A 23511-nucleotide genomic window follows, 5' to 3' on the forward strand; every position below is an offset into this window, starting at 1 on the left:
TCTGCATTCCTGGATCATGTAACATCATTTTATGGAGGCTGAAGAAAGTTTCTATATTTCCATCACAGAGAGCTTCTACAAGGTCCAATCTTGCCGAGAAGCACAAAATATGCCATAACAATGAAGACTGGGACTGGAGACATCATTTTCAGCAACATGTTAACATTTTATGCAACAGAATGAGGATCTCTCATTGTTTATAAACCTGGGCCAACCCAATTTGATATGTTATGTGTCTACTGCTGGTAGACTAAGCAGTCATTTAAATGCCAGTCAATTTCTTCATATAATAAAGAAATTCACACTACCCTACATAAAGGTATCTCTTTCTTCTAGTGCCTATCCATTCCAGATGTGACCGTCACAGCTAGATCACTTTTGTTTGTTCAAAAAAGTTCCTCACTCATGCATCAAATTTATGTCCTTAAGTTTCCATCTTCTTCTTCTTCTTCTTCTTCTTCTTCTTCATCCTCATCCTCTTTTATCAAGTCTCTTTCCTTGAAGAACGTTTTGCAGCAGTTTGTGCCTGTTTCCATTCCTCATTACATGGCCAAGATATTGTAGTTTTCTGTATTTTGCGGTGTTCAGGACTTTTTCCTTCTTAAGTTTGTGGAGAATGTAGTTGTTAGTAATATTATCTGTCTGTTGCACTGTTAGCATTCTCGTGTACAGGGACATCTCCAATTCCTCCTGTTGTTTGACCCCCATCTCACTTGAAGTCCAAGTCTCAGCTCCATAGAAAAGAATGGGGAATATGAAGCAAAGTAGAAACTTTAATTTTGTTTTGATTGAGAGTTGATGGCTTTTGAACATATTAGTCATTTTACAAAATGCAGCTCTGACATTCACAATACAAACTTTAATTTCTTGCAAGTTGTCCCATTGCTTGTTAATATTACTTTTCAGCTCTGTGCATTGCAATAATGGTTGATAGCCATCCAAATTGAATGTGAAGTGCTCGTAACTTGGCCAGGCACAGATACAAAATATTAATTCAGAGGTATCATGAGCAACATTTTACTTAGAATAAACCAGGTCAAATGCAGAACAATCCAAACATATAATGAAATAAGTACAGCCATTACAGAGGTAAGTATGTCACCCAAGCTTGATTGGTAGCTAAGTGAGGTTTCTGTCAGAACAAAAACAGTCTCAGAGTGTCACACTACAGCAAGGAGAAATTTAACTGCAGTCATCCAGGTGGTCAGTGTATGAATTCTTTAGACAGCCTCATTGAACAAACCAGCTGATGACTTGTTATCAGCGGGTGTTTATGTCTACTGCTACACCATCCCCCTCAGGGAAAGCAGAGCATCATCCACAAATTTCACCAGAAGCACCCATGAATCATGTTCTGAAGTGTACGCACTGATCAGAATGGATTTGATATTCTGGTTGAGCCTCTGCTTCCAGTGGAGGTGGTTGTACCCGAGGCAAAGGCTGTGGCTGGTTGCACTGTGCATGCATTTGTGGCAGTTCTGGCAACAGGAAGGCTTGCTTAAGCCTGTCAATGGATTTACCATTAATTGAAATGTCTGTTGATTTTTCACTTATGCCAATGATATGAGGGCCCATGTACAGAGGTGTCAGTGCCGATATCACTCCATATCAGTATAACATCACATGCAGGCATGTCTCTAACTCACAGAGCAGAAAGGTTTGTGAGGTTCCACGCCTCAATGCTGGACATCGTCAGATTTGCATCATCCAATCTCTCAGGTGAGAAATGAAGTCTCTTTTGTTGGTGTCCTCCATCATGATTGCATGTGGATGAGTGAACTCACCAGGAAGTTATAGTACGTCTCCACAAATTAGCCCGGTTGGTGAAGAGTCCACGTTGGGTTTCCAAGCAAGACCAACACTAAAACTGTTTTGCAATTTGACTCATGGCACATTAGTGTGGCTTTTAATGATTGTTTCCAGCGTTCAATCATACCATTACTTGCTGGGTGATAACGTATCGTCTTGTGATGTACGGTGTGCCACAGAATTTGTTCAGCTGGGCAAACAGTTCAGATCTGAATTATGGCCATGTTCTGTTGTGATGTGTATTGGACAACCAAAATGGGATATCCAATTTGAAACAATGGCAGAGGCTAATGTTCCCACTGAAATATTCTCTACTGGTATCACTTCTGGGCAGCAGGTGAAGCAGCCAACTGCTGTTAATAGATATCATTGATCATTTTAGGGTGCTAACAGTCATACTACATCAATATGTAGACATGCCAATCTTGCAGCTTTTTCTAGGAAATCTCCCACAGGCACATGTATGTTGCGAGATATTTTGCATGCTGGCGTTGAACACCTGAGTCCAGGTTTTACAATCTTTCTACATAATGAGCCACACAAAATGGTTAGCAATCAGTTTAACTGTTTACCTGATGCCAGTGTGATATAACTTGTGCAGGCTCTCAACATGTGTCTATGGAATGAGGAAGGTGGGAACAGATGAGATCTCTCATTGGAGACTTAACAATATAGTTTAACATTTGTGGCAGGAATGTCCTTCAGTTTCAGCGGAAGGTTGGAGGAAGTGACTTTCTGAAGCTTCTGGTCTGAGTCTTGTGCTTAGGTGAGTTGAATAAAACCCCCTGCATCTGTTACACTGTTTGCAAGGGCTAGGCAGTCAGCTAGTATGCTGTCAGTTGCTGATAGGTGACGTACATCAGTGCTGAATTGAGCAATAAATTCCAATTGACTGTATTGCCATGCACGCATTTATCATTGTTCTGCCTGGAGGTGTAGATGATTGGCTGCTCTGTATAAACTGCAAGCTCTCTGTTCTCCAAGTGTGTGTGAAAGTATCTAATAGATTTATAAACCTCGACTGGTTCACGATCATACATGCAGAATTTTTGTTGTGACGGAGAGAGCTTGTGCAAATAAAATGCAGGTGACTACCATGCACTGTCTATGTATTGTTGAAATGCTGCATGAACTGTGGTTTGACCTGCATCCACCAATGTGCTTCTAATGCAAGGAGTGATGTATTCACTATACTTTCCTTGACTGTCTTGAAAGAAGCATTCATGCACAGTACTGGCATTTTCTCCTAAACTTTATGGCCAGACAATGCTGCAGATAGAAGTTCTTGAACCTCTGCTGAATGGAGTAGATGATGCCAGTAAAAACTGAGAACTCACAGAAAGCAATGCAATTCTTTTGTTGTTTCTGGCCGTGAAATGTCCAATATTCCTTCTACTTCTTCCAGAAGCAGTAATGATACTGCTGCTGAGTTTGAGTTCAGGTGGACTAAAAAAAGTTTCTGCTTGCCCAAAAACACACTTGGCAGTGTTTAGTACAACCCCGTATTTGTTCAAGTGTCTAAAGATTTCAACTAAGTGCTGTTGGTGTTCTTCCACCATGGCCGTAAAAACAAGGATGTCATCAGGGTAAGTAAAGTGATATCACAACCTTTGTAGCACTGAGTCATAAACCTCTGCCAAGTCCACACAGCATTGTAAGCTGAACATCATGAACTAACTAACGAAGAGGCCAAATGGTATAATAATAGCCATCTTTGGTATGATTCCATCAGCCATAGGAATTTGTGGTAGGCCTTGGCACAGTCTAGGACATGAAATATATTTGTACCACACAATACATAAATGTAGACTCTTAATAGAGGTACAGGATAATGATGTGGTACCATTCTAACATTAAGGGCATGGTAATCTGCACATGGGCACCAGTCACCCCAATTTTTTGGCGCCAAGTGTAGAGGCAACAACCATGGAATACTGGAGGGGTATATGATATCTTCATTCAACATTACATTGAACTATGCTTTGGCAATAGCATAAAAATCTGGAGCAAAGCATCTTGGCCCATATGAAATTGGTGGGCTGAAAGTGGTGTTGGCGTAGTGCACAGTGCTGTGATGTACCTTTTTCGGATTTGCCTGGAAGTCATGTGATACCTGGGAACTGCTTCAATAGCCTGGCATATCCACTGCCTGCTGAGTGGACAAATTTGGCATTACCCACCGCTGTGCTGCGTCGAAACCTAGCAGCAGATAGGCCGCTGATGCTGTTGATGAAATGTGCGTTGGCGATGTCTAGCAGCAGACAATACGTTGCTAGAAAGTCAGCTCACATTATGGGTCACATTTGCTACAGTAAAGTCCCAAGTAAAGATGTGGCATAATCCTAAATCCAGTTCTGTGTGTTACATGCTGTAGGTTGCTACAGATGAGTTATCGGCAGCAGAGAGGTGGAAAAACATCAGTGGCCAATATTTATGTAGCAGGGTCTGTGGGAAAATAAATCAATCAGATCCTGTGCCCACTAGAAACTTTCATCCTGTCTTCTGGTCAGTTATGAAGAAGCCCAAAGACAGTGACTGACAATTGGGTGCACCTACTTCCGACTGCCATTGCTGTTTGGTAAAGCACACGGTTAAGTGCATTTGTGCACATGGTGTCTGAACTTTCTATGATACCAGAAAATGTCATGCTGTGCTGTGCCACCCACTGGTGGAGAGTTCATAGAGGAACAACTTCAGGATTTCCTACAAAAGCGTCCTCCAGCATTTCAGTCAGAGAACAGCTCATCGATCTGTTTGCTTAGTGCTTCAATCTTGTTTGTGTGGCAAGTGTAATCTGCACAGATCACCATCTATGCTCTGCTGCATGCTGCCTCTGTCAAAATGCATCAGGATGGTGTGACCTGGTCCTGGATTCTATCTGTCAGGCACACTATGGTGTCTAGTAACATCTTTGTGAGGGACGCTATAATGGCTTTTACTCGACTTGGCAGTCAACTGCTCCACAGTGTGTGCAACAGTGTATCTAGTACCATGCACGTGTCAACCGTACTGTGCAGATGTTGGATGTCCTGAGATGGCTTTCTGTCCCTGATGTCCTCCTGCATAAATTGTTGCCTCACTCACTCTTTCTGAGAAGCTCACAATCTGTGGATCAATTGTGTCTCGCACTTCTCATATTCTTCTGCCTTCAGAAGTTTGGTTATTATCTCTTGTACTTCTGTGGCATTAAAGATGGTCTAATTGGCCGACCACAAGTATGAATTTTGTGGAGCTTGCTATTACTCCAACACAGAGAAAAACATATTGACTTGAGAAAATCATAATGCTCGATTGTGTGGCCTGGCATAGTCACCCTGTAATCTTTGATACAGGGTGTGCATCTACCATCTCTAAAAACTTCTTGACTCATAAAAAATTGGTCATAATTCTGCTGTATCATGCTCTATTCTCACTGGCTGAATCACGTCAGGGTCACTACTGTCACAAGACTAGTTTACAGCCCTCTGAACTGAATACAACATGATTGTTACTCAGCCAGTTACAGATAGAAAATATTAATTCTGGTGTATCATGAAAGAACTTTATTTAGAATAAACCAGGTCATCATTTTACATGCAGAACAATTCAAACATGTAATGAAATGAAAAGTGAAGCTTTTATCAGAACAAAACCACTCACAGAGCTTTGCACTGCAGCAAAGAGAAATTTAATCACAGTGCTCTTGGAGACCAAAGCATGAACTCTTTTGACAGCTGTGCTGAACAAATCAGCTGACAGCTTGTTGTCACTGTGTGCTGATGTCTGCTGATACATGGATATTTGTTTACTTGTTCAATAAGTTTACCATTAATGTTTAGATTACAATTTGATACGTCATTCTTGCCATTAATTTTGTTTTATTTATGATGATTTCTAGGCCTAACACTCGTTACTTTTCTTGATTCAGAGTAGGAGATGTTGAATACTATTTAAAGATGTCAACAAATATCATCATAGCGGATATTATTCAGCTTCTCTGCATTCAAGACAGTTCCTTCTTTGACAAAATGCAGCCCCATTTCACTCCTCAACATATCTTGAATGCATCAGATTTACATTTTCTTACAGCAGCATATTGATCCAATGGAGATATAATTATGGTTTGCAGGTCTTTGTCATCTATTCCACTGTTTTAAGCACCTTAACCATCTTGTCACGTTGTACGCTATTGAAAGCTTTTTTATAATCAATAAAACAGGCATAGACATTATATTCCATGTCTCCATGCCTCTGAACTGAGATTTGTATGCAGAGCAGAGCTTCTCAAGCATTAGCAGTATTTCTGAAACTAAACTGCTTTGGTGCCATTTGTTTTTCACAAACCTTGTAGATTTTTTTGTGAGTAATTTTTAGAAATATTTTCAGGAGAGGCCCCATCAAACGTATTGTTCTGAGACCACAATATTCTTAGCTCCTCTTTTTTCTGTCCTTTTTTTTAACATCATAAATTCTAATGAAAGCCTTTTGATGTACAATATCCAAGTTATAAATTATGTTGATTAGTTTTGTCAACCATTATATTTGTTCTTCATCATACAACTTAAGGAATTCAGAATGCATGCCACCTGGTCCTGCTGTTTTCCAATCTTACATTGCCCTTAAAATGCAGCTTTTGTACAGAAGTTACCATACATTTCTTTTACTTTCTTATATACACTGGAGTGGCCATATTGAACTTGTAAAGTTTTGATCTCTGAGCATTTTTGTTTCAGTTCTTCCTTTTTGCTTCTGTGATTTTTCCCTGTATAATTTTATTCAGCCTTCTGTACTCACTCCTGTTTGCTTTGCAGTTTTTTCTTTGATGCATAGTTGTAGTATTTTGGCATTCATCCATGATTTCCTTTCCCTTGTTTCAGTCTACACCATTTCTATCTTGATGGTTTTGACTCTTTGAAATAAATTAATAATCGTTTCTTCCACCTTTACAACATCAGATGGTGCTCTGAAAATTTGGTTTAGTTTGACTTTCACATCCCTTTTACCTGGTAGTTCTTTCAATTTTCGTAGATCATATTTTGTTTTCACTTTCTTTTTTATTCTTTTCAATTTTATCCTGAAAACTTCACTTGAATGATTGTGGTCTGGCTGTCTGAAATCTGAAAACAGAATTCTTTCATTTCATCACTATGCTGATTAGTAGGGGCATATACTTGTACTTATCTGTGCCAGTTTAGCACTAATTTGAAATACCAATATCCTTCCAGATACTGGTAATAAATTAGCAATGCATTAGGCCACTGATTTATGCCCTATCACACCTACTCCATAACAAAATTCTCTGTTGGATGTTACACGTCATACACTCTGTGTTCATCTATGTCACAACAGTTAGAGTTAAGCCATCTCTTCTCACTTACGTCCATGATACATATCTTCGTCTTTTTCATTACTGGATGACATTGTGTGTTTCTCCCCTTTCTTGCCACTGTCCGTGCATATCCTAGTGTCTAGATCCTTGTTACACCACTCAAAACATTCCACCTCAGAGCTCCAAACTGAGGACTATATCCAGAACATTTTGCTTCAAGCTCACTCATAACCATAATGATAATACTAAGGATATTCCCAGGGATCTTTCATGGGATGGTTTCCCCTTGTCTTCTCCATTCTATATGGTTGATCGATTATTAGTGCATCTGTCTTTAGAGGCAATTTCTTACTTCAGGAACAAGAGAGCTGTGTAAAGGTATGATAGCCACTAATGTGATACAGTTCCAATAAGACTGTTTGCCCACTGATAGCAATAAATCAGTCTGGCTTCGTTTTCTGAGCATCTGAATTCACACCCCTCAATTGCTCAGCAGAGGCATATAATTAAGAATAAATGGGATCAGGTGAAAACCCACAAGATGTGACTGGCCACACAATTCCTCACAAACACCAGGTGCCCTTTGGGACTGTGTATTCTGTGCTTGGGAGACGTCCACACTGTATAATGTAATTTACACAACGTAGTAGCATTGGTGCCATTGTAAGTGCTAGTAATGAAAGCTACTGCACTATAGCCATTTACAGTAATAAAATCATGAAACAAGTGAAGCCAAAATGTGTGAAGGAATAAATATTTTCCTTATTGATCATGTCAGAGTTCTGTACATTGCACTACAGAGATAAAAACTAAACACACACACACACACACACACACACACACATAGGCCTCAGTTGCCATTTGACATTTCCTATATGTGTGCCTGCTTCTCAATACCACCTGTATATGTGATAGAATGGGTTATATAATTTTTTTGTATCATAATTGGTTGAATGCCAAATGTTTGTAACATGGACCAACATAAAATTTGTGCAATACATTTTTCTATGAATGCAAAATGTTGTGGGCAAGAAAGCTTTCAACTCAATATAAGCAAAGTGTAATACCATGTCATAATAAATCAAATAGAAATATGTAATTTAACTTCCATATAAGTAACAGTTCTTAGAACAAACCTTGAGGAATTCCCATACTTTTTGATGAATATAAATAAATTGCTTGTAGCCAGAGAGTTCAGGAGCAATGAATCGCAGCATTGGGAACTGGCTGAACAGGCAACCCACCATGTCAATATTAGCAAACAGCTCTGTCAGAAGTCCCTGCAACAATGTGATGTCAGCATAAGTCATTTTTATTGATGAAATGTAGATTGTACTCACTTATTCAGAAACACGAAGTAATGAAATACAATAACAGACCTAGACATTTCATTTCAGAATTTTTCATTACTAATAGAGACATAAGCCATCACATCTTAGGTGAGCTAAAATCTTTCCCTGACTACCGTAGTGGTGCAATGACAGCTGTGTGGTTCTGGAATGGGAACAAGGAAGGGGCTGGATGGGTGAGGACAGTGACTAACGAAGCATATAGTTCAAGAAGAAACAGAATTTTAAGCACTAAAATGAGCTCACTATGTGATGTTAATTTATGAACCTCATAGAGGCATTTGTTTAATAATTTGAGAATTCTGGCTTTGCAGTGCATTTGCTTTACTTACTTATATGAGTCTTGCAGTTTACAAGATGACACAGCCAAATCCAGGACTTTTGTCTGGAGGGAGAGGGGCAGGTGAACTGAGTCCATAGAAATGTTCTATCATCATGCTGTCTCCAAATTCTCCAGAGGAAAGGTCTGTTGCAATGGGTTTTTTGCTAACAAGAAACAGATATAATTCTGTGGAGGGGGGGGGGGGAGGGAGGGAGGGCTGCAGCTCCAAAACTTCCCCCCCCCCCCCCCAACCCTCTTGGATTTGCCTCTGCAGGATGAAGTTGTTGAAAAGGAACTTTGATGTCCATGCAGAAAACATAAGATAGGGACACAATCGTTGAATCTTTGTGTTGCAAGCTCACCTTCAAGTACTATTAAAATAAGTTGTAGCTGTCTGTGGTAGAATTTCAATGGGCTTCTACAAGTGTTGAAGGCTACTGGTGACAAATGGTATATATTCAAACTCAAGTGAAAGATGCGACTGCAGGCTTTCTTGGCGTATTTCAGCTATAATATCTTCACGGGTTATCAGCTGAGTGGCGTCATCTTCTAGTCACAACATGTCAATGGACTGCGTATCCATCATTTTCACCTGAAGATGATGGATATTCAGTCCATTGAAATGTTGCGACTAGAAGACGACACCACTTGGCTGATAACCTGTGAAGATTTCATAGCTAAAGTGAAAGGGTTTTCTGCTGGAAAGCTTCTTACTTCCCTTGTGAGAATACTTTACATGTTTTCAGCTGTGTTATGGGAATGAAATTCACTGAAATGAGTGAAAATTAGAATGGCTGCTTCTGCCTGTTAATGTGTTACTTTTTCTGTTTCACAACCATGAAGGCTCTCCATAATAATATTAGAATTCAGATACCACCATCCATTCTGTAACTATGAAACAAACTCCCTATAACAAACACTTACACAATAAAGACACATATATAAGACAACTACTCTGAAAAGCTGTATAATCAGAAATCTTCCATAAATGAAGATGACACTAATCTGACATTATTGTGCAACATGTGCCAACATAATAGGTGCAAAATTCAAAGCTCTCTTTGTGCCAGGAAACAAATTTTTACCTTGTCCTCATAAAACCTTAATCAAAACTCAAATTCTTTTGTAAGACTAACAATAGTCAGTACTGAAGATGAGACACTGACCTGCAGACGCTTAAGTTCAAGATCGTCAGCACTATATCGAATCCCAGCAAGCATGGACCACAGTGTGTTAAGTACGTAGACACCAAAGACGTCATGCATGGCAACAACTGCTCCTGTTTCCTGAGAGCCCACGCGGGACCGCATAGCAGCCACCAGTTCACCAGCCTCTGCCTCAACCAACTCAGCCATGGTGCGCCGCCCAAAGCCAAATTCACGCAAGTGACGCAGAACAAAGCGCCGCTGCTCCTGCCAGAACTCCTCATCTGTCAACAACACTCCTGAAACAAAGTATCAGTTCCAAGTAGTCACATGATGAAATCTAATTGTATGTTATGCCATATTTTTCTACCACTTAAGGTAAGAAGGTGTCATGAAAGCATTGCAGTTTGTATAAGAAACAGACTATGTTGCAGTTTTGTGTCACTTGATAGAATTGTTATGGAAATAATTTGAAAATGAGACATTTTCTGTGCCACAAGCATTGCAAGAAAACATATCTGTGCTTGGTCACTAGTTAAAACTTGGAAGTTATGACACGTTCTTGAAACAGTTGATGGGATGAACTGTATAGCATGTTCTGCCACTACAGTGCCATTACCTTGTTTTATTACCTGGCAGGATGGTAGCTTATTGTATAATGATGCTGGGAACCACACAACTTGGACAATTCTTGGAACAAAACAGATGCAGATTGCCAGCCCTTGTCTATAGCGATGTCGGAGAGGGCAACCAAATAATGCTGTTCATGTGGGGATGAAGGTCTTTGCTATTGTCTCACCAGAAATGTGGGCTGGTTTGGGACCATGTATCACACTTGGATGGTAAAAAAATACCAACCCACACCAGATAATGCAACCAGTAAGAGCGTATATACACTTGTACATTTACATATAGAATATGCAAAAAAAAAATCAGAAAATATGGAAAAATGTGGAAGAGTCAATAAATGTCAAAAATTTGGTAATATATGGGTATGACATAATCATACAGCATATCTGTATTTATACTTAGGAAGTAGCTGAAATTTTTTGTGACAGAAGCACTAGATCAAAGTGCCTGGAGGATACTTTCCTAGAAAGCTACAAGTCTGTACCAAGGAAGGGAGAACTACTAGAATCACAGCACTATCTGGTTCCCAGAAAATGAGTGCTAGATCTGTGCTAAAGGTTAAGAGACCTCACAGCTCCCTTGGAAAAAATATATGGCGTTTGTTATTTAGGGATGGAAGTAGACTCATGGGTGACACACAAACACTCAGAAATTTAAAAAAATCATTATACAGGTGGAGTCATTGGTAGACAGGGGTTGTAATAACTAGATATAAGAGAAGTAATGACACAACATATGATTTAAGAATGGAAAGTAGTTGTTTTCTAGAGAGACATGGTGACAAGGTGGAACTCACATACTCGCACTAGTTCTGTGTGTGTGAGGAAATAGTCATGTTATTTTATTCCGACTGTTAGGGTATTCTTTCCCAATGTGTGAGAGTTACAAGTCATATGTGTTGGAAACATAAAAATATTTAGATGCAATGTAAAGTGGTATGATTCCAGAATCAAAAAGTGGTACCTGTGCATAGAATATTGACATTACTATAGATAAAATCACAAGAAGTTTGCTGAGAGAGGACAAAAGTGGCTCTGTACACAATATGGATAGCATATATTTTATCTGCTTGACTTAGTGTAGCACCCATTGCTCAGTGTTTATCTAATTTTTAAAATCATTTATCCTACATTTAACCATTTTTTTGATTGTTCTCTCTGGCAGTGTCAGCTCTGTAAAATTTACTGCTTTCGACATACGTGCAATTCACTGCTTTGGAGGAGACTGAACACATGTTAGAGAGAAATGGTAAAAGATGCAGTCAGTGGAGATACTGCTCATATCTCATCATCACTCTGTGGAAGGCAATGCCCAACACAACTGATTTGTCAGGGTCCTTCGATAAGTACATCTGCTAATCTTTGAGCCCCTGCCATTTATCCAGTGGTTTCAATGCTTAACATTTGATCATAATACATTTTTACTATTTAAACAGCCAGTTACATTCCTGATGTAAAGTGGACCTGGTTGACATTAAAGTGAATTTCCTTCATTAGTATGTGTTTTGAGTAACATCACATGTGCTGGACTGAGAACCTAACTCTGGATTGTGTGTATTATTTTATCAAAATACATGTCTTACTTCTACTTAAAACTGTATCAAGGTCATCCATACATTGTGATGACCCTCCACGCTAGGGTAGCATTATCGCATTCTTGTATACAGTTGTCAGGCTCTGGATTGGCATCTCACATTTTTTTATACACTGAAGAGTTAGAGAAACTGGTACACCTGCTTAATATGGAATAGGGCCCCCACGAGCCTGTAGAAGTGACGAAACACAAAGTGGCACGGACTCGACTAATATATGAAGTAGTGCTGGAGGGAATTGACACCATGAATCCTGCAGAGCTGTCCATAAATCTGTAAGAATATAAGTGGGTGGAGATCTCTTCTGAGCAGCATGTTGCAAGACATTCCAAATATGGCATCCCAAATATGCTCAATAATGTTCATGTCTGGTGATTTTTGGTGGCCAGTGGAAGTGTTTAAACTCAGAAGAGTATTTCTGGAACCATTCTGTAGCAATTCTGGGCGTGTAGGGAGTCACATTGTACTGGGAATTGCCCAAGTCATCGGAATGCACAATGGACATGAATGGATGCAGGTGCTCAGACAGGATGCTTATGTACGTGTCACCTGTCAGAGTCATATCTAGATGTATCAGGGTCCATACCACTCCAACTGCACATGTCCCACACTATTACAGAGCCTCCACCAGCTTGAACAGTCCCCTCTTGACATGCGGGGTCCTTGGATTCATGAGGCCGTCTCCATATCTGTACACATCCATCCACTCAATACAATTTGAAATGAGACTCATCCAACCAGGCAACATGTTTCCAGCCATCAACAGTCATATCATCAGCATACAGTACATTGTTGCATGGCATATAATTTGAGAAGTCATTGATGTAAACAATGAGCAGGAAAGGGCCAAGCACTGAGTCTTGTGGAATTCCTCGCTATACTTTCATGGGTGTTGACTTTCGATAGTTTGTCTTTACTAATTGCACCCTGTTGCTTAAGTATGATTGAAAAAATGGTAATGGTTTATGTACAATACCATAACGTTCTAGTTTTTTTAGCATTATTTCATGTGTGACTGAGTCGAAGGCTTTTTTTTAAATCTAACAGTGTAGCACACTGAAATATGCGGAGTGTGACGGTGTGTGTTTTGGTGCTAGGTGTACTAGCGTTGCATTTTTCAGTGTGAATAAAGTGTTTATTCGAGGATTAAACTTTGCATGTGACTCGATTATTTTTTATTACTGTAAATGTAAAGGTAGCTCAAGATATCTCTAGCGCCCCCCTCCTTGAGGTTTTGCTGTATCTGCCACTGGGAATAGCTGATATAATATTCACATTAATGTTCTGCCTAAGACATTTAAGAATCCTGGAGATACTAGTAGGTATCAGATAGATTATACAATGGTAAGACAGAGATTTAGGAACCAGGTTTTAAATTGTAAGACATTTCCAGGGGCAGATGTGGACTCTGACCACAATCTATTGGTTATGAACTGTAGATTAAAACTGAAGAAACTGCAAAAAGGTGGGAATTTAAGGAGATGGGCCCTGGATAAACTGACTAAACCAGAGGTTGTAGAGAGTTTCAGGGAGAGCGTAACGGAACAACTGGCACGAATGGGGGAAAGAAATACAGTAGAAGGAGAATGGGTAGCTCTGAGGGATGAAGTAGTGAAGGCAGCAGAGGATAAAATAGGTAAAAAGACGAGGGCTAGTAGAAATCCTTGGGTAACGGAAGAAATATTGAATTTATTTGATGAAAGGAGAAAATATAAAAATGCAGTGAATGAAGCAGGCAGAAAGGAATACAAACGTCTCAAAAATGAGATCGACAGGAAGTGCAAAATGGATAAGCAGGGATGGCTAGAGGACAAATGTGAGGATGTAGAGGCTTTCTCACTAGGGGTAAGACAGATACTGCCTACAGGAAAATTAAAGAGACCTTTGGAGAAAAGAGAACCACTTGCATGAATATCAAGAGCTCAGATGGAAACCCAGTTCTACGCAAAGAAGGGAAAGCAGAAAGGTGGAAAGAGTATATAGAGGGGCTATACAAGGGCATTGCACTTGAGGACAATATTATGGAAATGGAAGAGGATGTAGATGAAGATGAAATGGGAGATACGATACTGCGTGAAGAGTTTGACAGAGCACTGAAAGACCTGAGTCGAAACAAGGCCCCGGAAGTAGACAACATTCCATTAGAACTACTGACAGCCTTGGGAGAGCCAGTCCTGACAAAACTCTACTATCTGGTGAGCAAGATGTATGAGACAGGCGAAATACCCTCAGACTTCAAGAAGAATATAATAATTCCAATCCCAAAGAAAGCAGGCGTTGACAGATGTGAAAATTACTGAACTATCAGTTTAATAAGTCACAGCTGCAAAATACTAACACAAATTCTTTACAGACGAATGGAAAAACTGGTAGAAGCCGACCTCGGGGAAGATCAGTTTGGATTCTGTAGAAATATTGGAGCACGTGAGGCAATACTGACCTTACGATTTATCTTAGAAGAAAGATTAAGGAAAGGCAAACCTACGTTTCTAGCATTTGTAGACTTAGAGAAAGCTTTTGACAATGTTGACTGGAATACTATCTTTCAAATTCTAAAGGTGGAAGGAATAAAATACAGGGCTCGAAAGGCTATTTACAATTTGTACAGAAACCAGATGGTAGTTATAGGAGTCGAGGGGCATGATAGGGAAGCAGTGGTTGGGAAGGGAGTGAGACAGGGTTGTAGCCTCTCCCTGATGTTATTCAATCTATATATTGAGCAAGCAGTAAAGGAAACAAAAGAAAAATTCGGAGTAGGTATTAAAGTCCATGGAGAAGAAATAAAAACTTTGAGGTTCGCCAATGACATTGTAATTCTGTCAGAGACAGCAAAGGACTTGGAAGAGCAGTTGAACGGAATGGACAGTGTCTTGAAAGGACAATATAAGACGAACATCAACAAAAGGAAAACGACGATAATGGAATGTAGTCGAATTAAAGCGGGTGATGTTGCGGGAATTAGATTAGGAAAAGAGACGCTTAAAGTAGCAAAGGAGTTTTGCTATTTGGGGAGCAAAATAACTGATGTTGGTCGAAGTATAGAAGATATAAAATGTAGACTGGCAAAGGCAAGGAAAGCATTTCTGAAGAAGAGAAATTTGTTAACGTCGAGTATTGATTTAAGTGTCGGGAAGTTATTTCTGAAAGTATTCGTATGGAGTGTAGCCATGTATGAAAGTGAAACATGGACGATAAATAGTTTAGACAAGAAGAGAATAGAAGCTTTAGAAATGTGGTGCTGCAGAAGAATGCTGAAGATTAGTTGGGTAGATCACGTATCTAATGAGGAGGTATTGAATAGAATTGGGGAGAAGAGGAATTTGTGGCACAACTTGACAAGAAGAAGGGATCAGTTTGGTAGGATACGTTCTGAGGCATCAAGGGATCACAAATTTAGCATTGGAGGGCAGCGTGGAGGGTAAAAATCGTAGAGGGAGACCAAGAGATGAATACACTAAGCAGATTCAGAAGGACGTAGGTCGCAGTAAGTACTGGGAGATGAAGAAGCTTGCCCAGGATAGGGTAGCATGGAGAGCTGCATCAAACCAGTCTCAGGACTGAAGACCACAACAACAGCAACACAGACATTTAATAGACTGGTGGCCTATCTCAGACGTTGTTGTCTTGATCGTGAACTGCGAACTGGGGTGAGCGTTCCTCTGCTCAGTCGTAAGTAGACAAGTCATTGAGGTGGTGTGGTGAGGAAGCGTCCCTGCGCTGGTGTTTCTCATTCGTCGGTGCGACATGCAACGAGCATACTCTCTTTGGTTTCGTTGCGAGATGCCAACCTTGCTTTCGCACCTCGCCACAGGAGTGAACAACGTGACAAGAACACGATGCATTATAACGGAATCCGCGGGGAATACGTTGGCCGACGCGCAGCGACCAGTTTACGTCCAAAACGCTGGGCGAGTTCGTTTGTTTGTTCGGAAGGAGAGGCCGACAGTGTTTGCCCACCTTCGGCCGGTCGGTGGTGACGACAGAATCGAGGCGCATGCCCGGCAACCTTTCTCAAACAATTTTACAAAAACGATCCTGTAAAAAAAATTTCGTTTTGCATGACTTATAGCATCATACTTCAGCTTCGTGATAATGTGCCTATCGCTTCGTTAATGATTATAATTACTATGATGTTTGCATGTAAGTAAGACACTGCGCGATATTCGAAAAAGTTTGCAATGAAATATAGGGGTCGCTATGATTTTGCGTTTGGTGCATATTACATAATATCTGTGTACGAAATATAGCTAAAATATTGAATTTTTCTTTGGACTTGGTTGGAGGTCTCAATCTGTCACCAATCTCGAGAAAATTTATCTAATGTAGCGCACTAATTTTCGATCGCGCGTACCAGCTGTACAGCCAGTGTGAGGTATCCATATCATTCCTCATATTTCATAAACGCTTTGAAATATCGAAATGTGATTTTGGCAAATGATAGCAAGCAAAGTATTTTGCCATATCGTTATTATTCAAAACTTCATTATCTATTGTATTTCACTAAATGGCTTTTTCGATGAGAAAATGTGATTTTTAAGGGTCATCGACAGCTGGTTAAATGAGAAATGCTATGAGTTTTGGAGTAACATAATTACAGACATTACACGTAATTTTTTTTTTTTTTTTTTTTTTTTTTTTTTTTTTTTTTTTTTTTTTTTTGCCGAAGCTGTGCTTTTTCGTAAGCTCTTGGCCTTACTTTTCCTCGGATCCTCAGTTTAAACAACTGTTTCAGAATTCTCTCGCGATTGCGTCTGCACAACATGTTAATGAGGTGACAGTGTGTTATCCCCGCTGCATTTTGGCAAAAGAAGCAAATTTTAACATGGCAATAAGAGAAATATGTAGATTTTACTCATAATTCGCCACTCATGATGCTTCTCTGAAAGCTGCAAATGGTTAACAAGCCAGGCGAAAATAAATCATTGCTTTTGTTGCATTTTCTGCGGAATTCTTTTTAGATACTAACCAAAGCAGAGGTGACACAGCGCCTGCCTGGAACTCCAACCATTTCCTCATATCCCATACGTGACCTGCCGATTATGCGTCTACCGGTTATGTTATTCTGTGCACACTCTACATATTGTTGCAAGCTAGCACCACTGCATACGTGTAAATACTGTGACGTGGCTGCAAGGCATAGATGACGTGACAGATCCTAGAGATAATATTTCACTGTATTACATGCATTGTTCTGCGACAGTTAATACAACTGATCGGTGAAACGCCTGATCTCTCATATTTCCAAAAATTGTAACTCGTTGGTTAGCAGGAGCATTAGTGACGAAAACGGGCGAATAGTTTAACGTTTCGAGGGTGACAGGATACGCAGTAATGACAGTATATGTAAAACATTGCAGAACATCGACGGTGAAGAGGAATAGTGGGCAAAAGCCGAAGTAAACTGACGGAGACCGACGAGCATTAAAAACGATTATGAATAGACAGCATAAAACTTCCACAGCAAGAGTTTTTGTCAACAAAAGCAGTTTGGCGGGAGTTTCGGAAGGCTAACTTTCAGGGAAGCGCTACAATTGCAAAGTGCTTAATAACGAACCCAGCGCAAAGCTGCGAAAGAAGAAACCTTTTATGAGTGGAAGAATGTAGTAAGGTACAATGAATCATCGTTTACGCTGTTTCTTACAAACTGTTGGATTATGTATGGAGAAAACCAAAAGAAGCCTACGATCTGGCATGCCTGCTTCCTACAGTCAAGCATGGCAGAGGTTCTGTTACGACTTGGGTGGCTTTCTTGTGGTAATCAGATGACCGTAGCATTACCCTCACTGGCCGGATTACTATAAATGAATATCTCCACGTTCTCGACACTGAAGTGCTTGCTATGACTAGCATATTGCCGTCAAAAACTGCAGTATTCCAAGATGATAACGTGTCCATACAAACAGCCAAAGAGATCCAGACAAGGTTTACGGAGCATCACGATATCGTCAAACAACTTCCCTGATCAGCATAATCGGCGGTTCTCAACATCGTTGAATCGTTATCGAGTGTTTTAAGTTGGAGAGTGAGGAGCAGGTATCCAGCTCCAATATCGTTCAACCAATTGGCGGATGTTTCGGTACAAGAATGGGAGAGCATTCTGTTGGAGACTTAAGACACTGCAAATCCATTGCACGAAGAATTACAGCTTTTCTCAAAGCCAATGGTGGTCCGACTCCTTATTAATAAATAAATATTGTCTATATGTCAAGCGTTCATATTATTTTTCCACTTCCTGTACTTTTTGCTGGGGCTGGGATTGGTTGCAGATACTGGTCAGCTCTCTCTAGGTGCATACTTCATAGCTCTGTGCTAATTCTTATAAACACAGTATCTTTTGTTGCAAGAATCAGAATTTTACTATGATGTTATTTTCAGTAATATCAGAATGAGTTCATTTTAACACACATTAGTACTGTAGAGCCTCGCGGGATTAGCCGAGCAGTCTCAGGCGCTGCAGTCATAGAATGTGCGACTGGTCCCCGCAGAGGTTCGAGTCCTCCTTCGGGCATGGGTGTGTGTGTTTGTCCCTAGGATAATTTAGGTTAAGTAGTATGTAAGCTTAGGGACTGATGACCTTAGCAGTTAAGTCCCATAAGATTTCACACATATTTTGTAAAGACATTGCTTTCCCCGAAAATCGATGATTTTTTTTCTTTCTTTTGTGCATGTCCTTGTCATAGTAAGTATGTATCATTTATTTCAACTATTGTTTATTTGTTAATACGTCACATTGTTTCTTCATTCATTTTGCTACTGTTTTATATTTTATGTTGTACGAATATGAACGTTCTGGTTTTATATGCTTTGTAAATCTTTGGTTAGGCTAGGGGAAGTACTGGGTCAGAGAGAGAGCGAACGACTTCGATAGAGAGCGTGCGAGTTGTTGTGGTACGCGGCCGGTTCGCGGGTGGAAAAACGCGAAAAAGTTCGGCGTGAAAGACGGTGATACGTGGAGGAACAATTAATTACAGTGCGTCCGCTGTGTTAATAGGAGATCGTGTATTATTAGGTGAACAGTAAAACCTGAAAAGTATATTGAGTGTTTGTGGTGACGATTTTACAAACTGTGTGAACTTGTGACAATTAGCCATGAATCAGACACCATTGTCGTGTGGAGACACTAACTGTGAAAGTGGAACAAACCAAAATGTTAATTAAAAGAACAGTACTGTGATTTGATCAAGAAACATTTTTTATATCGTCCAACTGTCTTAAAGACGACGACGTAAATTGAACTGATGTTTAACGGACTGTTATAGTGATAAACACATGTGACTGTTTTCCTGTGGCAACACGGTGAAAGAACTGTGCGAAGTATTGGCATTAACCGGATATATATCGTAAATACTAAAGACATTGCATAATTCCGACCTACCCGCACCGCGTGATTAATAAACTTTTAATAATAAAGCGTCGTGCGCGTAACGACAACGCACATACTGAAACTATTATTATCGCGCCAGTGCTGCCAGCTGATTCGACTACAGCGGAGACGTGGACCACCGCCATAACTGGAATATTAATGAAACAGGAGGATGCATCATTATCTTCAATGCCACGAACCAGGATTCACTTCACACATCGTGCGCGCGGACCACCGCTGACGTCAACGCCCTGCCTGCAGCAACAGTTAAGACATTAAAAAATATATATATTACGCTCTCTCTCATTTCAAAATTAAAGACAATTGCGGTTAAATTAACTATTTTAAAAATACTGTCACAATATCTCAGTTTTGTTTAGTCCCAATAAATATTCTTTCTATTATTTCGTCTTGTTGACTGTTGAAAACCCGCCAAATTAAAGTTCAAATAATAATTTTCTTTCAAAATTCTTCTCAAACATTTTGCTGCTCATTATAGTTTTATTTTAATGTTTGTTTGTAACTTCTTTTGGAGGGAGTACATATTTTATTTTTTGTGTAGTAAAATTAGCTACCATAAAATTACGTATATTACCAGCTGATGCTGTCCGCCATTACTGCTTGAAAACTACACCTATTTTCTCATTGGCTGTCAGCTTCAAAACAAAATTACGTATTTCGTGGGCATCTAGCAGATGCGCGATGTCTATACAGGCCCCTACAATAATTTGTTCTTACTTTTGCATGTTTACTGGAATTATATTGACTTTAATTGTTCATTTGGCCCCCGTTAAAGTGATTTATCGCATCTATATAATAATTGTACTGAATTACCGAATTTTTTATTACGTTAACATTGGCATACCATATTCAGATTAAAATTGACGTGTTATTGGCCTCACATAAGATTCTGCGCATTCTGACAAAGACTATGCCATTTTTTTATTTAAAGGTTTTTTTAGAAGTAGAGGACCAGTTTTTTAACAATTTGAACATTTTTAGTACTGTAGAGATGATTTAGCAATAGTTTATACATCGAGCTATATGTTTCCACCAGGCTAATCTCACTGTGGTTATCGATGCACACAGTTCATCTAGATGTGTGGATAGACTAACATTTTGCAAAACATCTAATAACTCACAAGAATCAAATTTAGAAACAATGTCATGCTGTCTGGAGCCTATTTTACTAGCGCTGTGCTTATTCCTTTTTTTACCCGTGTTGGAAGCATTACAATTTTGTTTTGACGAAAGGTACGCAGACTGTTTTGACATCATAATTATTCCCAACAATGCGCTCGTCTTAAAATTTAAATTATGACATGACACAGTCTATAATATAGTGGTGGCTTAGCAAGAGTTGATGTACCACACTGTGGTATTTCTTATACAAATAAAGTCTTTAGTTAGAAATCAGATAAAGGAAGGGGTTACAGAATTTTCGTTTCTAACATATTATGATGCCACATACACATTAGTAATGACATGGTGGCTTAGCAGTGGTAAATAATTCGGACACATATTGCATTGTGAGAGACTTAGAGATTAATGATGTCGACGCAATATGGTGTTGATGTAACGTCGAGAGCAGTGGAGCGTAACTCATGTTACTGGAAAAAATTGTGGAATGTACGGAAAATGTGAAAATATATGGAAAAATACAAAAAAGTGGGCGAAATATACGTAAAAACTGGGTAACATGTGGAAGAATGTGAGTACTTACCTATCTGCCTGGGTGTGGACTCTGTTAATGCCTTGAATAACAAATATCACATATAGACCTCGAGTGACATGGCTTACTGTAACTACAATACTTTGTTATTAACAAATAGACAGCCTGATTCTCTCCCTATACTGCCCAGCTCCAGGGTGAAGCCACCCACTCAAGTGCCCAAGTTATAAAAGATGAAAATGGTGAGTGCTTGAGTCTCATTGGTCCAGGGGAAAGGGGAAGTGTGCGGAGGGGTGAGAGGAAGGGTGGGGATTCTCCTTGGTGACCTTGATCAGCTGCCGGTGGTTCCCAGGGGGCAGAGGAGTGGGGAGTGACCTTGAATATGTCACCCAAGTGTGCAAAATAATACCGGAAGTTCTTATCTTATCAGCAATGCCCACTTTAATTGGAGATCACCCTGATAACCTATGAAGGCGTGCAGAAAATTAATGCTTCCGAATTTTTCCTTCTGTTCTCGATATCAGTTGAGACATTGCATTACATGAATATTACTCAGTCGACTTTCCCGCTTCGCTGACGCAAGTTGCAACCCTCTGCCACAAGAGGGCTACGAATTGTAGCGTGTAACGTGGCAGCGTGTAACGTAACTATGTCGGTGCGTGACAGATTCTCAGGAAACTGAAATCACAAATTCGGGGAGGTCGACCACACATGAAAAAATTGTAGATATCGAAATAGACGACAAAGGGATAGAGAAACAATTAAAATCGCTCAAAAGAGGAAAGGCAGCTGGGCCTGATGGGATACCAGTTCGATTTTACACAAAGTACGCGAAGGAACTTGCCCCCTTTCTTGCAGCAGTGTACCGTAGGTCTCTAGAAGAGCGTAGCGTTCCAAAGGATTGGAAAAGGGCACAGGTTCGTTGTTTTCAAGAAGGGACGTCGAACAGATGTGCAGAACTATAGACCTATATCTATAACGTCGATCGGTTGTAGAATTTTGGAACACGTGTTATGTTCGAGTATAATGACTTTTCTGGAGACTAGAAATCTACTCTGTAGGAATCAGCATGGGTTTCGAAAAAGACGATCGTGTGAAACCCAGCTCGCGCTATTCGTCCACGAGACTCAGAGGGCCATAGACACGGGTTCACAGGTAGATGCCGTGTTTCTTGACTTCCGCAAGGCGTTCGATACAATTCCCCACAGTCATTTAATGAACAAAGTAAGAGCATATGGACTATCAGACCAATTGTGTGATTGGATTGAAGAGTTCCTAGATAACAGAACGCAGCATGTCATTCTCAATGGAGAGAAGTCTTCTGAAGTAAGAGTGATTTCAGGTGTGCCGCAGGGGAGTGTCATAGGACCGTTGCTATTTACAATATACATAAATGACCTTGTGGATGACATCGGGAGTTCACTGAGGCTTTCTGCAGATGATGCTGTGGTGTATCGAGAGGTTGTAACAATGGAAAATTGTACTGAAATGCAGGAGGATCTGCAGCGAATTGACGCATGGTGCAGGGAATGGCAATTGAATCTCAATGTAGACAAGTGTAATGTGCTGCGAATATATATAAAGATATATCCCTTATCATTTAGCTACAAAATAGCAGGTCAGCAACTGGAATCAGTTAATTCCATAAATTACCTGGGAGTACGCATTAGGAGTGATTTAAAATGGAATGATCATATAAAGTTGATCGTTGGTAAAGCAGATGCCAGACGGATTCATTGGAAGAATCCTAAGGATATGCAATCCGAAAACAAAGGAAGTAGGTTACAGTACGCTTGTTCGCCCACTGCTTGAATACTGCTCAGCAGTGTGGGATCCGTACCAGATAGGGTTGATAAAAGAGATAGAGAATATCCAACGGAGAGCAGCGCACTTCGTTACAGGAACATTTAGTAATCGCGAAAGCGTTACAGAGATGATAGATAAACTCCAGTGGAAGACTCTGCAAGAGAGACGCTCAGTAGCTCGGTACGGGCATTTGTTAAAGTTTCGAGAACATACCTTCACCGAAGAGTCAAGCAGCATATTGCTCCCTCTTATGTATATCTCGCGAAGAGACCATGAGGATAAAATCAGAGAGCTCAGAGCCCACACAGAAGCATACTGACAATCCTTCTTTCCAAAACAATACGAGACTGGAATAGAAGGGAGAACCGATAGAGGTACTCAAGGTACCCTCCGCCACACACCGTCAGGTGGCTTGCGGAGTATGGATGTAGATGTAGACGAAGCACTTTGTCCTTCTGTATGACAATGCCAGGCCAACGTGAGCGCTGCAATATCTCCAACAATTTGACACCTTGG

At 40.1% G+C, this 23511-nt stretch overlaps 1 protein-coding gene across 1 annotated transcript in view; it reads right to left on the reverse strand.

Annotated features, from left to right (window-relative positions):
- LOC124612796 (probable cytochrome P450 303a1) overlaps positions 1–23511 on the reverse strand; it is a 139324-nt gene that overhangs the window by 48555 nt on the left and 67258 nt on the right. The window contains exons 4-5 of the mRNA XM_047141199.1: positions 9955–10232; positions 8254–8397 (exon numbers count right to left, since the gene is read on the reverse strand). Of these exons, the coding sequence (XP_046997155.1) occupies positions 8254–8397; positions 9955–10232 (422 nt within the window). The remainder of the gene's footprint in view (positions 1–8253; positions 8398–9954; positions 10233–23511) is intronic.

The sequence above is a fragment of the Schistocerca americana genome, chromosome 4, assembly GCF_021461395.2.
Source record: "Schistocerca americana isolate TAMUIC-IGC-003095 chromosome 4, iqSchAmer2.1, whole genome shotgun sequence".
NCBI classification, from domain to species: Eukaryota; Metazoa; Arthropoda; class Insecta; order Orthoptera; family Acrididae; genus Schistocerca; species Schistocerca americana.